Source organism: Capsella rubella, unplaced genomic scaffold (assembly GCF_000375325.1).
Source record: "Capsella rubella cultivar Monte Gargano unplaced genomic scaffold, Caprub1_0 scaffold_1, whole genome shotgun sequence".
NCBI lineage: Eukaryota > Viridiplantae > Streptophyta > Magnoliopsida > Brassicales > Brassicaceae > Capsella > Capsella rubella.
This window is the reverse complement of record NW_006238923.1, coordinates 795749-810810: the sequence shown is the minus strand read 5'-3', so window position 1 is coordinate 810810 and position 15062 is coordinate 795749. Positions and strand designations below refer to the sequence as shown.

General features: G+C 35.3%; 4 protein-coding genes across 6 annotated transcripts; all 4 read right to left on the bottom strand.

Annotated features, from left to right (window-relative positions):
• Positions 1–2376: 2376 nt before the first annotated feature.
• Positions 2377–5290, bottom strand: LOC17897092 (protein FANTASTIC FOUR 2). The gene is made up of 2 exons (XM_023788925.1): positions 5260–5290; positions 2377–3267 (listed from the first exon to the last, which is right to left on the bottom strand). Exon 2 carries the CDS (start codon positions 3205–3207, stop codon positions 2533–2535), a length of 675 nt encoding a protein of 224 aa, XP_023644693.1. The 5' UTR covers positions 3208–3267; positions 5260–5290; the 3' UTR covers positions 2377–2532.
• On the bottom strand, positions 4781–6990 carry LOC111832588. The gene is given in 5 exon segments (XM_023789889.1): positions 4781–5896; positions 5898–5964; positions 5967–6010; positions 6738–6838; positions 6904–6990. Coding segments are annotated over 5 exon segments (432 nt in total). The 3' UTR covers positions 4781–5763.
• Positions 5178–12195, bottom strand: LOC17897190 (probable transmembrane GTPase FZO-like, chloroplastic). Of its 3 annotated transcripts, none has more exons than XM_006306647.2 (13): positions 11639–12193; positions 10974–11521; positions 10784–10852; positions 10028–10225; positions 9808–9939; positions 9164–9250; positions 8634–9074; positions 8366–8533; positions 7853–8083; positions 7517–7632; positions 6738–7363; positions 5882–5978; positions 5178–5461 (listed from the first exon to the last, which is right to left on the bottom strand). In XM_006306647.2, the coding sequence occupies exons 1-11, from the start codon at positions 12135–12137 to the stop codon at positions 7063–7065; spliced, it is 2790 nt and encodes a 929-aa protein (XP_006306709.1). In that variant the 5' UTR covers positions 12138–12193; the 3' UTR covers positions 5178–5461; positions 5882–5978; positions 6738–7062. The 3 variants fall into 3 exon arrangements, with proteins under 3 accessions (XP_006306709.1, XP_023644691.1, XP_023644692.1); XM_023788923.1 differs by having other exon boundaries at positions 5178–5349; XM_023788924.1 differs by lacking the exons at positions 5178–5461; positions 5882–5978; positions 6738–7363; positions 7517–7632 and having other exon boundaries at positions 7961–8083; positions 8401–8533; positions 11639–12195.
• A 96-nt stretch (positions 12196–12291) lies between these two features.
• LOC17896700 (N-terminal acetyltransferase B complex catalytic subunit NAA20) lies at positions 12292–14651 on the bottom strand. The gene is made up of 6 exons (XM_006303300.2): positions 14529–14651; positions 14336–14426; positions 13178–13310; positions 12887–12956; positions 12612–12672; positions 12292–12522 (listed from the first exon to the last, which is right to left on the bottom strand). The coding sequence occupies exons 1-6, from the start codon at positions 14604–14606 to the stop codon at positions 12431–12433; spliced, it is 525 nt and encodes a 174-aa protein (XP_006303362.1). The 5' UTR covers positions 14607–14651; the 3' UTR covers positions 12292–12430.
• Between the last annotated feature and the right edge of the window lie 411 nt (positions 14652–15062).

The window sequence follows — 15062 nt, the reverse complement described above, 5'->3', positions numbered from 1 at the left end:
TATGTCACTAATAAGTAGGCCCATCTTGGGCCAATTTTCTGGTTAGATCATCAAGTTTGTACAAGATACAATTTTCAACTTTTATCACTTTTATTTTTTTGTTGATGATCTGCTGTATTTAAAAATATATTAGAGGTTAGATTCAATTATTTAAGTATATAAGCAAAGAAAAAAGTCTAAAAAAATACCAAAGTTTGATAAATATAACCATGTCAGTTTATGGAACAACTTGCTATCGAATATAAGTTCATGACCACACTATCTGTTCATTTTTGTTACACATACGAGTACGACCATCACTTGAAAGTGATTATATATTTACATGAAAATTAGAAAGTTGACCTAATATATATGAAATAAAACAGTAAAGATTAATTATAAATAGGAATGAAAACCCTATAGTTGTTATGAATGTTTTCGGGATTTCCGGTTCGGCTGAAATTAGTTCAACATTGCCATGCCATTAAGGAAACATAGATAGAACTGTTAAAACATCTTTTGGCCTGTGGATTTCCGGTTTGGTGTGATAACGATCCTTGGTCCTGCATTATTATTAGTCGAAACATTATGTCGTGGCAAGAGTATAAAGAATGCATATATTTAAAGTTAACCGTTAAGCAATTATTGTAGTGGTTTTTAATTTTTTTGGTTTAATAGAATTATTAAATTAGGTTACCAAACAAGAGAGGGGAAAAATCAAAAATAGAAAGTGAGGTGTGGTGTAAAAAAAAAAAAGAAAAAAGAAAAGAAAGAAAGAAAGTTAAAAGGGTAGTGATAGGTTAAAAAGAATGATTGAAAGGATCACAGAAATGGGTGCCGCATGAGAGATAGTGGTCAGTAAAAAGCATCAAGTGGCACATAGAAACCATAGAACAAAAATAGTAGTAGAGAGCTCTCGAGATATTCGTTGTTTGCAGAGGGACAAAATACTCTTTAATACATTTTCACACACTTTTTATTTTTTTTGTTTTTTGGGACTTTGGATTGGACATTTAACTCTTATGTTGTCTATTTCTCATTGGTCAATACTTTTAATTTGCAAATATATATGTTTTGCAGGAGCGGGGATATATTTACATTATGTACGGTACTCGTCACGCTGTGTGACTAATTTCCTAGTCTATGTCGGAGAATATATGCAGAGTAAAAAGATGCACACCTCGAAACAGTTTCTGTTCATTTATAACCGTACGTGAATTAACATCATCTACATACACACAAAAACTATATACATATATTGCGCCGTTGGTGAAAACAAAAGATTCATCATGCATGATCAGTGATATACGTTGGTGAAACAACATTATATGCATATCGATTTTCCCAGTTGATGCACGCATTAAATTACTTCATATTCAACAGTTTGAAATATATGGATTTGTGTCTAAGCAAAAACTAAAGACCAATAAGACCACGTACAAGTAAACCGTTTGAAATATATAATATGTATAACAGTAAGAAATAATGAATGAAGGTTTAGGTGATGATGATGCAACTTTGGTAGGATATGAGATAACGCAAATAGAAAGTTAGGAGAAAGAAAGAGAGAGCCTCTTGGCAATTGGTACAAGGAAAATCCAGAAACAGAATCATCAGTGGTAGTGTACTGTGTACATGCATGATCATGAGATGAGAGCGTATCCAAAAGCAAATAATATGTAAAGAGAGCAAATTGGTGGGAATAAAAAAGGATCAGATTTTGCATGTGATGGTCATGTGGCCGTGTGGGAACAATCTCTCTCTCTCTCTCTCTATCTCTCTTAACCTTCATGTGGCCGTTGTACGTACCACATATTATCATTTCTTGCACGTAAATATATACCTATCTATCTAATATATATCTATATATATCAAACGATTGCTAAATGCTAATTAACTCTTTTAATATACTGAAAATATATCTTATAATGTTGTCTTCTACTTAAATCAGCAGCTTGTCTTTCCTATATTTGTAAAGTTTCATTTTCATTAGGTCATCATATATTTACATGTACAATATTAAATGTTTTTTTTTTCTGTTTAATTTGTTTGTGAGTCAACTTAATATCTAGCTATAGCTATTTATTGTTTATTTCTTGTTTTGGAAAGAAATGAACCGCTCAGAAAATTTCAACTAGGAAACAGTTGGTATTATTTTGTCTGTGATTATTATTATTACCAGTCGGAAATGTATATGTGAATGAATATGACTAGAAAATCCCCAAAAAAAAAAAGAAAATCATATTCTAGGAAGCTTCCTAAAGGACGTTTTTCCGAGTTTTTTCTTCCTCTCCTTCACGTACAAACTGAAGAGAACTAGTGTAGAATTAATACTCAGTTTTTCATTTTTTACGATAATTATTCATAATTATGACAATAATAATAATTATTCCTATTTAACCCATTACATTAGACAGAAATAGAAAACACTCCCCAGTCCCCTCGAGAAATCATACTAAAAATAGAAAAGACAAGAATAACTTATACTACTATATGTTATATATAACCTAAAATAAAACCCACATATTTAATTATCGAAGTCGAATTAAGTAATCAAGTGGCGACCCAAAAATGCTGCTGCTTCCAAGTAAGCATTGGTTTAGGCTCACGACCATTCTCCTCCTTGCACCTGCTGCTTAATCTGCTATACTTCTTGTTTCCATTTTTACCCTCCATGTTCTCGCTATTTTCCTCCTCCACGCCCTCCTCTGTTTCTTCATCTTCTTCCTCGTGGTAATTGTGCCTAAGTAGAGAACTTTCTGAAGCTAAGCAGAGACGAAGCCTTCCTTCACCACGTTCTGCTACGAAGCAACGGGGAGGGGACGGAACCCTAATTGCTTGTACTACAAGTCGACCATCTTCGCCCAACCATCTCACCATACGATTATACTTTGAATCTTCAACGAACTTTATCGGCGGCGGGAAGCTGTTTTTGCGACTCATCGTTGATTTCTTGGTTGGCAAGTCAGTGTCTTCGTGTTCTTGACGTTTCGGTTGAGGAGTAGGAACCCTAGGAGTGGTGGTCGCTTCCAACGCAAGCAATGACAACTCGTCGCCACTCTCGCTTCCTGTTTCGGTCCCAAGGCTCTCAGTGCACATCTCTAAGCTCTTCTCGTTCAGCTTGGAAACAGAGCATTTCTCGTTGGGGTGAACATATGCTTTATCCTCTTTGTTTGGGACAATTGCAGTAATATCGGACATAGACTGAAGGAAACTCAACCCAACCATGTCATCTTTTAGATAGAAACTTTCGTTTCTTTGGCTTTTCGGAACGATTCTATCTTGAGCCTGAGAGACAGCAATTGACATTCTTTTATCTTCTTGAGTAAAACAAAAGGATTTGTTAAATCGAGATCTTTCGTTATTGAAACAATATGGAAACTTGAGAGAGAGAGATTAGATGAGTTGAGAGGGTAATTAAGGAAAGAGGAATGAATGTGAAAGGGAAGAGGGAGGGGTGAACGAGTATTTATAGTGGCGAGTCCACTTGGCATTGGATTCTTTTTAGGCTTTTTTCATTTATTCTACAAACTTATTACACAAACCATATATTGCATAATCAAACTATATAACACATTGATTGATGATATTCTATCACTTTTGTCAAATTCCGAAAATAAATCTCTCATCATTTGAACGCCGCACCACAAAACTACTATGTAATCTTTGTGTTATATATGTCTCGGACATAATCGCATATCCCATCAGTTCATAGTGTTAAATATTATGCAAACCAAAGGGAGAATGTTAAATATTATGCAAACCAAAAGGGAGAAAAATACGAGTTTGTATTGTGCTAACAACTAGTTAAAATATTCGTAGCGAAAATCTTTTTAAAAAATAAAAATATAAAAAAATCAGATAGGATATACTTAAACATAGCATTTAGACATTTTAAACATTTTTAATAGACCTGAAACGCATATTCGGCATATAAAGAGAAATTAGCTTTCATTTTTATTTTTTATTTAGGAGGAGTAGTATGGAATATAATAAGAGATTGCCTCTCAATTTACACGGTTATTCTCACCATAGTTCTTTTAAAACACTTGTTTAATTTTGATACCAACATATATTTGATATTTTCGGAATAATGTAAGTATGATCCTTCTACCAAATTACAGCTTTAGTTTGTAGCAAATTTTGTAAAGCAATATCATTCAAAAATTCTGCCAACTATTGTCTTTTAAAGTTACATTCTTTATTTAAAAAATATATAAAGAAATCAAGTGTTATTAAATTAGATAAGGAACTAAATTGTGATGCTTTGTTTCATATATATGTTCTGCGGTTGTATTGTGCAAAGACTCCATGATGAACATTTATAGCCGGTTTAATTACGAAAGAAAGAAAAAAGAATGTAGTAAAAGTATCCTATTGAAGAGGTTCACCTAACCTATAGTCGCTTGAGAGGTTATTATTATTATTTTTGTTGGTTTCTTCCTCAAGTTGTGGCTATAACTCGATCTTGTGAATTGTGATACCACTCTCCCTACAAGAATTGGTACGTTCTTTTGCATTCTTGTACGTTAGTATTGTTATAGGAAATACATATTTTGCAGCATGGAACCCGTATTTAAAATACCCAGTTAAGATAGTTTATTACTTCATTTGGTTTGAGCAACTTTTTTTTAATTTTATTTTTAATAGAACTTCTTTTGGAAATATATGATTTTCACCTTTAAATATCATCAATGGCCGGTGAGTCCATAATTTATCTTTCTTTCTTTTTCTTCATTAAAAAAGTTTTGTCATGATAAAAAAAATGGTTTGACATTAGAACTGGATAATGAATCACATATGCAAAAGTAACAACAAAAGTCGTATTTTTTTTTTATAAATATCAAAGACGGGAGTTACAATTATTTTTTTATAAATATGCATGCATAGGGATGACACAATTGATGCTTCAGACCAGATCGAATTTGTCCCAGTATTTTTCGCCGTTGAAACTAAGACAAGTAAAAATACTAAAATGCCCTCACCAATTGAAGTTTCCAAAAATTAATAATTGAAGGCAGAGAAATCACAAAGACAAAAAGAGTTCGAAGTCCACACTCTCCTGGGACCTATGTTACCACTACCAAGTTATAACTGTAATTGCAAACTGATATGAACCGTAACAATATATCTTCATAATCATATACAGATGTTTTCCCTTGATACGAGTAGTAAACCGATTGTAACCATATTCCCAATATTTTTTAATGCTTCTGTTTCGAAATTAATTAGATTAAAGTCAAGAATCAAATTCACAAGTAAAAGTAGTAACATACTTACCAATCAAATATAGTAGAATAACCAACTTCCGATGGCCCGAAATCGGTTTCATGTCCATATCCTTGAGATTGTGTTTCTGATATTGCAGCACTACAAAGATCATATGTTGACAGTTTCCTAATACTCCTTGGTACATTGAAGCCAGATTCAAAAAAGAAGCAAGTAACAACATGCGAAGACGATTTTTCTTCTTATGATTAATCTACACCTCAAAAGTAATGAATGGTTTTAAAACATGTATCTCCTTGGAGTAGAAAACTTATGGGGAAACGTGTTTCGGAGCACGAATCATTGCTTGGTTTTAGTTAGTGACTACTCTATAGTCCATAGGTTCCCAAAGAAGCAATAAAGGTAGGGTCAGTTAAGGAGCATAGATAATAAGGATGTCTCATACTAACATAGATGATAAGTAGTGATGTCTATTACAATATTCAGTTAATGGAACATTTCATTAAAAAGCTACGGGTAGCAAAAGAAGTTTCCATTTCAAGTGAGGAAAACTTTTCAAGTCTTCATGTGTTGTGAAAATAAAAGTTTTTTGGTAATGAAATGTCGACAAAGCCAAGTTGAAAACGTGTGTAGTAACTTACTGGTAAGTAAAGCTATAAGCAAGATTCTGTACCTTATTTCCTCTCTCTAGCGAGCCCTGACCATCCGAATCTCGCATTCGCCAATCGCTGTTCTTCCGTGTGTTTTCCCCTTTTTAGTTTTAGATTTGTCTAAACCAATAAGAAGAAGAAAAACCTTGAAACTAGAACCAAAAAAAAAAAAAGTGGCCTTTCTCTGAATCATCATTCCACTTCTGGTCCCCAATTGTAAAAGGACAATCCAAGGCTAGATCCCTTCATAATTTTCTTTTTGTTGTCTAAATTTCTGCAACTTTAATAATATTTTGCTAGTCTATTTATCTTTAGCAACAAAGTAAGGTGGAATCTATTTCATGTTTACACAAAAACATGTCAACTGGGGATTTTCTCTTTCCCAACTTTTGACTACAATATATTCTCTCTTTGTTTTTGATAAAATAAAAGGTTTGGTTATCAGGCATACATGTCATTAGCTTAAAGCTGTGACTTTCATTAGAAAAAGAACAAGGAACCTATGAACAAGCTTTTTTATAATGCTAGTCTAATGTTAATTCTAAATAATTTCCAGCATCAAGCATTCACTAAGGTTTATCCTACCAATTCTGGATTTTAAAACTTTTTGAACCAATGCTTACCTAGATAAGAAATTTATGCGCTTTTTATCTTTCGAAACCGTATCTAGCATATGCTGAGAATTACTCTCCATGGAAACCTATGCTAAGATTTATTCTTTCCATATTTAAGTCACTAAAGTCAAGAGATCAGTACATTAACAAGAAAGTTTAGATGCTCGACGCGGAGAATTGATTGCATATGAATGTATTCAAGCTATTTATGAACTCCAGGAGAATATTTCAAGGACAGAACCAATGAGTCAACTAATAGACTAACCTGTGATGTGAAGTACATGTGCAGTTTAAGGAACAGCAGAATATGTTCTCAACGAGTCTCCTGAGCTTCCAGTTCCTCCAGCTATTTGTATCACAATCAATCTGAAAAAAAGAAGTAAAACAACATTATACCAGAGTTTCATGACCATAATGTTATTGTTTGGTACTTTCAAGAACCACTCTAATCTTTTGAAATTCGCAATCAATAAACCATCAGAGTCTATTTCACGTTGGAACTGGCAGGTCTTATTCATTATGACAAAGTACATACACTTGTCCCCACTAAACAATGCAAGAAGGGGAAACCCCACATTGTGTTGGAACAGCTAAAGTCTCATCTCGTCTCGTGATACATGAAGGTTATCAATATCAACTTGTAGCAACTGTAATTTACTTCTAATGTCTAATAGTTCTTTCTGAATTCCTAAAAGACGATCAAGTCTTAGCTGAGCTTCTTCTCGGTAAGGCTTGGCAACGATATTCACAAAGTTTACTAGATTATTCGTCGCATCTGAAAGATCCTTCTGCATAGCATCTTCGAGTTGTTGAGCCAATGCATCAGCCACTTTATTCACCTTACCAATTATAGCTTGTCTTCGATATGGGAAGTTTGCTATAGCTACATACCTGCAACATAGATTATGTTTATATATACAAGCCAGTATATCTGATCATATTATGCCTCTAGTTGCAAAAACAAAAAAAACACTAGGGCGTGATATAAGAAGGTAGAGTAATGAGACGATGGGAAAAACGGGAAATTAAAGAAGGTGTTATTACCCTCCAGCAGAGCAAAGGCCAAGAGCAAGAAGATCTTCCAATGTGGTGGGTAGCACTGAGGTTAGAAGTGATGCAGATAGTCCCGCAGCTCCAAGCCCACCAACTGTCACAAAGAACTAGAAAAGGCAAACAAAACTCAATTATGTCAAAAGTGTCACTCAGTAAGAAAATGAATAACCAAACGAAGCATCTGGGAACATACGGTACTGAATATATATCTCTTCAGATATTAGGTTCGGATCGAACAGATGACACAACTAAACAATGATAAGGATCAAGACACTTTAATAGACTGAATTCTAGTAAGAATCGAAGAATCTAATTCTTGAAGCTCACCACTTCTCGAATATCTTGTTCCAATCGTTTAGATGTGGTTCCGGCACTCAAATTCTGTATTGTTTTCAAGCTGAATTTATCGTTTTTCCGAAGCAAGTCATATGTGTCTATGCCCAATTGAGTTTTCGAATTGACATATGTTGGCCATTTGTTTTCAAATGATTTCAGGGACATACTTCCTTCACGGGCAGTAGTTGATTGTAGCCATTCAGCATATTTTCCAAGCAATTCCTTCACACCAGTAAAATGAAAAAAAAACAAATAAATAATTCCTCACATAATGTCCAAACAGGAAAAAGGTAATTTACAAATAGAAGGCAAAATGAGTAGCCAGAACCAATTCCCTTAGGGTTAGAAACCAGGAACCAGGAACCAGCATCAATCAGGTGACAGCAAAACAAGGTTAGAAAATAATTAATTTCTGAATGAATAGAGACCATATCTCAGACCTCAAATATATGACCAATATGTCCACAGTTAGGTAATACTCAACAAATAAAGCATCAGACTTACTTTAGCATTTGAGAGTGCTGGACCGAGTATTTCACCTTGAACTTTGGATGTAGCTGCTACTGAGCCCGAGTTTTCCCCTTTAAACACGTAAGAGATCGCAAGATCGAGACTTGATAGTCGCAGTGTAGTTCCTATTAGATCAACAACTTGTAATCTGGCATTATCAATCTGCAGTCAAAGCCAGAGACAAAAAAAAAAAGAAATCGAGTTAGAACATTCCAACTTCCTTTTACGTGATTCAACGAGATAAATCTAATAAAATTTATACCAATGAGAGAGCCTGCCTTCTCCAAGAAATGCTCTCATATTCCATCTTTAGCGCGTATTCTTTAGTATGATTGATAATCTTGTCTGCTGAAGCCAAGTCTTCCTTAGCAGCTAGGCAATCTTGCCTCACAAGAGATTCCACAGAAGAAAGGAGACGCTCAGCAATCACCATGGGCGTCTCCAATTTAAGCCTTATCCTCTCCATCCCGGTAGCAGTTGAGCTATCCAGGAAGCTATAAAGAAATTTCTCGAGTTCATTGAAGCTCTGGACTCTCCAATTAGAACCAGGATCTGAGACCTCAAGATCATCTCTGCCAACTAAAGAAGCTGTTGAAAGCTTCGCCTCGAGAGCAGACCGCGCAGACACCGGATACAATATCACATTTTCTGTATTAAGTAACTTCCGTGTATTCTCTTTAACAAATGAAATAGCTTCCTCAAGCTGCATCAGTAAAATTAATCTTTAGTCAAGGAAATTCAGCGATTACAGAAACTATCAAGGAAAGGATATCAATCTTGTTTCTGATAAACCTCACGAGCATCACGGTAGATATCAGATTTATTCAGAATAAACACAAATTTCTTTTTCCACTGCTGTGTATACCGGAGGAACGCAACCTGACACACACAATGAGATGTAAATCAGCCTACAGTACAATAATGGTAGAAGAAAGCTGCAGAGGTAGATATATAAATAACATGGGTATGATGACACTGAGAAGCTTGTTCCTAATTCGAGAACTTCTTTTAAATTTTTAAATAAAAATCAAACCAAATATCTATAAAGTTGGTACTTTCATAAATGAGCATTTATACCATTGACAGTTACATACAATTTGCCACGGATACAAAATCAGTTTTGTTGTACCAATGACAGTTAACTTCTTATTTGTCTTGGCATAAACTTACCACAATACGGACCAAAAAGACATACTGGTTCCAGCAATAGCTATAACACCCCTAATTGAGAAAATAATTAGTCTAATTCAAATTTATAATCAAGCAAACCTCAATATATGCATTCAACCTAGTGACAATTTCCCCTTTCCTACACAAGCTCTTGATGGTCTATACATGAATTTGCTGATTACTTTGTGATTTAACCAGCTACTAAGACAGATACATATTAAGCAAAAAAAAAAAACAAATATGCCAGGAAAAACAGTAAATTCTACCTCACTTTCGGTTAAGGGCCTGTCAGCAGAAAGAACGAAAACAAGCAGATCTGCACGTGGAACAAATTCTTCTGTAAGACGTTGTTGCCTTTGAAGGATCACATTGGTCCCAGGTGTGTCAACAATATTTATCTGCTCGAAAGGAGAACAACCCAAGTCAATTCCTCCAACTAATAAGGAAAAGTTCAAGGATACGATGGTGGATGTTTGAATGACTCACATCCTTAAGTATCGGTGCAGGAAGATAGCAGATGTACTGGCCATCTGGATGCGTTTGGCAGCGTTGTTGCTCTTCGGAGTCCAAGTCAGAGTAGCACAGAAAAGTGATCTCATTGGTAGTGGGGATTACCCCCTCTTTGAGGTATCTCTTCCCAAGAAGTGCATTGATAACCGTTGATTTTCCGGAATTAAATTCCCCCTAGTACCACCAAATTATAGATTCCAATAAAATGCTTATCCTTAAAAAAACAATATTTGTCCCACTTTATACATTATCCACGTTAAAAAACGCAATGGAGAAGAAGATAGAAACTAGTTGGAATTCTATAGAATCACATGCAATGCTTCAACAGAATTACACGATAATTTCTTTACTCTTCTAACCACCAAATAGATAGGAGAACAGCATACTTACAAATCCCAAGTCACAAGAAAGTGAGAAAACTATGTCCACGACTATACGGGAGGAGGGTAAAGTTAAGAAAAATGCAGTGCTCCTATAACCAAATTTAAAAGCAAAACAGGAAAAGAAGCAAGACAGAGAGAAAGAAGGCACCAAAAACAAACGGGATTATGATAATTTACTTAAAGACAGCACAATACTGGGAAGCACAAAAAGAAGATGTGACTAGAAGCATGCCCATTGTTATCTAGTGCTGGCAAAAACGTGTAACTAAAATTGCTTCTAATGAATAAAGAGCTAATACCAATGAAAATTCCTGGAACCACAATTTGACGGAGTTGAGTGCAGAATTACCACTATAACCATTAAAAAAGGCTCATCAATCCGGGAAACTGCATCAATTAGAAGGGAGACTTCCTCCATCTGTTATTGAAAAACAGTCCAAAGAAGCAAATTAAAGCAAATTATAACCGCAGAAAATCTATTTTAGAACCATTTTCAGAAAAATTAACTTCAACTACCAAATGTGTTAAATAAAAATCACCAGTGGAGCCGCCTTCTGGATAATTTCAATCGCCTCTCTCAACGCTGATTTCTCCATTTCTATTATTTGTTTCTGTTTGTCCTCTAATTTTATGAAGCCAGCAGAATTTTGTTTTTCCAGCAGGTCACTAGCCTCATTAAATGGTTTTTCGTTAAGAATGCTTTCATTCTCGTTCCGTGTTTCATGATTCACAACATCGGGTCCATCAAGACACTGGCGAAGAGCTACATCCCTAGAAGAACGCAGATCTTTCAACGATATAACAAAACCAGAAGCGCCTGATTTCAGTAACTGCAAGTCTTCTTTAGCTTCTCCTTTGCTTCTGCAAGTCACGAAAATCGGTATTTTCACGCTCTTCAACAAAGACTCTGTCAATAAACCCACTTGTTTATCTTCACCAGATCCAAGTATAAGAAAATCAGCACCCTCAGAGCTAGAGGCACTTAGAGCAGAATCAACATCCTTCACAATCCTAGCTACCAAAGGAAGAACTATCGAGTCGGGATTGGATCCCATCAGTGTGTTTCTTGCCACTATGGCCGGAAGGCCTGTACATATAGCATTTGAAGACATCTCATCCATGAAAATAGTAATGAACAAATCTTACTAGGGGGCTGCATCAAGAAAGCTAAAAAATTGAATGAAATTGCAGAAATTAGATTTACCTTCGTCAGAGAGAGCAACACCACTAGCACCAACGGCGGTGGCGATATCAACACGTTCGGCTATCAAGAGGTAAGCACGACCCTTGACAAGTGATTTTAGCAAACAAGCAGCCTCGTAGAGCTTACCAGCGGTAGCTCCGCCATCAATAACGACGATCTGAACCGATTTAGCTAACGCACGGTCGACCAAATCAAGAGTCTCTTCACGATTCCCGCTCATAACCTCATCCGCGTCTAACCGGAGAAGCAGACCAGGAACGGCGAGTTCGGGACGCTTGTAACCACCAGGATAAAGAGTTCGCGGCCTAGAAGATGAGGTCTGATCGGCTGATTCATGCGAAACGTTTCTGATCGAGAGAGAAGATAGACGCCTATGACGTGAAGGAGAAAAGGACGATGACGAAGTTAATTGGAAGCACCGGCCAGGATACGGTGGAGACGTGGCGGAGATAAGAAACGGTGACGTCAGACATTGCCGGTGAGAGATTAGAGTTCTCATGGAGAGAGAGAGAGAGAGAGAGAGAGAGTGGGATTTCTTCTTCTGTGTTTCTGATTAGTTTTCTTATCTCTTAAATATCCGCTTGTCCCATTCAAAATAATAATACAAACGGCGCGATTAATTCTTTTTCAAAACATAATTAAACTAATTAACGTTTGCTCAAAGTAGATTATACATTTGTGTGGAAGAGAAGGAAAAGTAATTATTCAGATACGAAACCACACAACAGTAACATATCATCTTAAGGATCTCGAGTATCTTTTTAATGCAAATAAAAAGGAACATTCAGGGTCTCAATCATACTCTAGTTCATCAGGTGTGATAGGTCTCTTGAGAGGAATTACAGACTTTTTCTCTACATCTCTTGATAATGCCTTCCTCATATCTGTTTATTAAGATCAAACGATTCAAGCTTAAGCATAAGAAATTTCTAAGTGCGAATCATAGAAATAAAGAAGTGAATCAAAGCCTCACCTAATCCATCTTCCTCTCCTGAATAATAGCGTAAAACCCGCCTATAGATTATGTAGCCAAGCTGCCAAAAACAAAAGAGAAACGGTTTGTTTCATCAAAATGGCCATTTTGAAGAAGCTATGAAGGTGGTTTAACAAGAATAAATGGAAATATCAAATATGTAAAAAAAAATGTGTGCATGTCCCAATTGGAAAGTTATAAACTTCTTTTTTTCTAACAATGTTATATAAGATTATGAGGCTTCTAAGCTTCTAATCAGTTTCATAATCTATTACCTTTTCATACATCTTGATGGCTGGTGTGTTGGAAGCTCTTACAAAAAGATCCACAAAGTAGGCTTTATCACTGCAATCAGTAACACGAGTACAATGATCATTAAGAAGGCCAGAAAGTACCAGAGGAGATAAGATTAAATAAAAGGTCAATGAGCAGCAATTCAAGATTTTCTTCCTTTCACACTATCTAAATATCAACATATCAAGGGTTCCAATCTTTTATTTAACCATAACGATCCATATCAAAGTGAACACTAGAACTGGAGATGCTTTGTTTTTGTCAAGTCTTACATCTTATCACTAATATCTTCGAGAAGGTTCATCAGTTTCTTTGCGAGTTGCTGCCTGCGATATTCTGGAGAGACAGTGACGGCTGTCACATGACCATGCCATGATTCACCCTGTCCTTCAACTTTACCCATAACTGAAACCATATTGAACATTAGACACATGCATTTAAAACGATATTCATTAGACGAACTTTTACATATGTTTGTAGTCTTTCATACAGCTCTAGTTCCTCAATTTTTTGTATAAGAGAGATAAATCAGGAACAACTAAATTAGCCCCTTAAGTGGATTCTCAAGAATACCAACCATAAGATTTCAACTATACAAAAGTATATTTGCAGTGATACTACTTAATTTTGACGTGCATTAATATCCAAGGTTTGGTTTTACTCTCAGTCCTTTCAATGGATTCACTATACTTCCAAGGTCCTTTTCCAATCTATACAACGAAAAGGGAGAAAAACTGTTTTAAATTCATGAAATTCCTCTCCCGCAGTTAATTTAGTTCTTTCAAACGAAGCCAAATGGCTTGAACCAGTCAAGTAAAAGGGCACAACAAGAACAGAACGTCAAAGATTCAGATCAATATAGAAGAATATATTGTATTTCAAGAAGATAAAGAGAGATGAAGCCTCAAATAAATTACATTTCGGACGAATCCAATAAGGTATGGCATAACTATACCTATAAACATTGAGAAACAGAAAAAGTTGAACCTTACTATAGCTCATAACTCCCCAATCTAAAGCAATGCTTCACATGCCTCTTCTAACCCACATTAAGATTTGTAAAACCGCTAACTACAGCGGCTACAGCTAATACAAGCATACAAAAGAATCCCTTGGCTGAGAAGTTTGTTTAAGCACTTAAACATCAAACAAAAAGGAACAATTTTGCTGAATTCTAAAAATCTGTCCACCCTATTTTCGAATGCATGTTAATCAGTTTCAAACACAGTCACTCTTGCTGGTTTTAACATCATTCTAGCTATATCCATCTGATAACCAAAAAGATCAATAGTGGCTTTTCCACTAACACCTTTATCATCTAATTTTATACATAAAAGTAAAAATAATCTCCACGAATTACACATTCCTAAACAAACAAAGACCAAAAAAAGAAAATCAAAACGAAGAGAAGAAGAGCAAAGGTTCCTTACTGTAGCCCATGACACGATTTCCGGGACCTTCGGCAACATGAAAATAGTCAGGCCATCTCGCTAAGTAGGTCATGTAGAAGGACATATTGAACTGTTTCATGAAACGAACACATATCAATAAAATCGTCATAGTCTAACAAAGCAATAATCAGAAAAGACCCAAAATTAAGAATGAAAAAAACAAGGATACTACTGTTTCAGTGAGGTGGTCTAGATTCACAGAAGTGAATCGGAGAAGGTCGTTGCAGCTGAATCTACGTATCGTCGTCATCTCTTCTTTTACTCAAATCCCTTCGAGCTTCGTTAGATTTTAGGGAAGAAGAAAAAGGAAACAGCAGAACTATTTAAATGGGCCTATAAGAAATCTAACAAAGCCCATTTATACTTGAGCCCTAAAGGACAATGATTCTGTCATGTAATATGATTTTTTGTTTTTTGTTTTTAACTTTTTCTATTATATACTAAGGGGGGGATAGTGGATCTGTGATTTGGATGTATTTAGATACTTTAAAATTTTAGGGAATTTAGAGAGATTTTAGGGAATCTCATGATTTATAAAGTGATTTCAACAAACTCTGTAGAATTTTAGTTACAAATATTTAGTGGTAATTAGTAGAATTTTAAGGCATTTGAGAAAGTTAAAAATAAAATAAAATTGATTTTCATAAAACTAAAAATTGTTTTAGAATTTTTACCAAAAAAAAAAAATTAGTTTAGTAATAACACA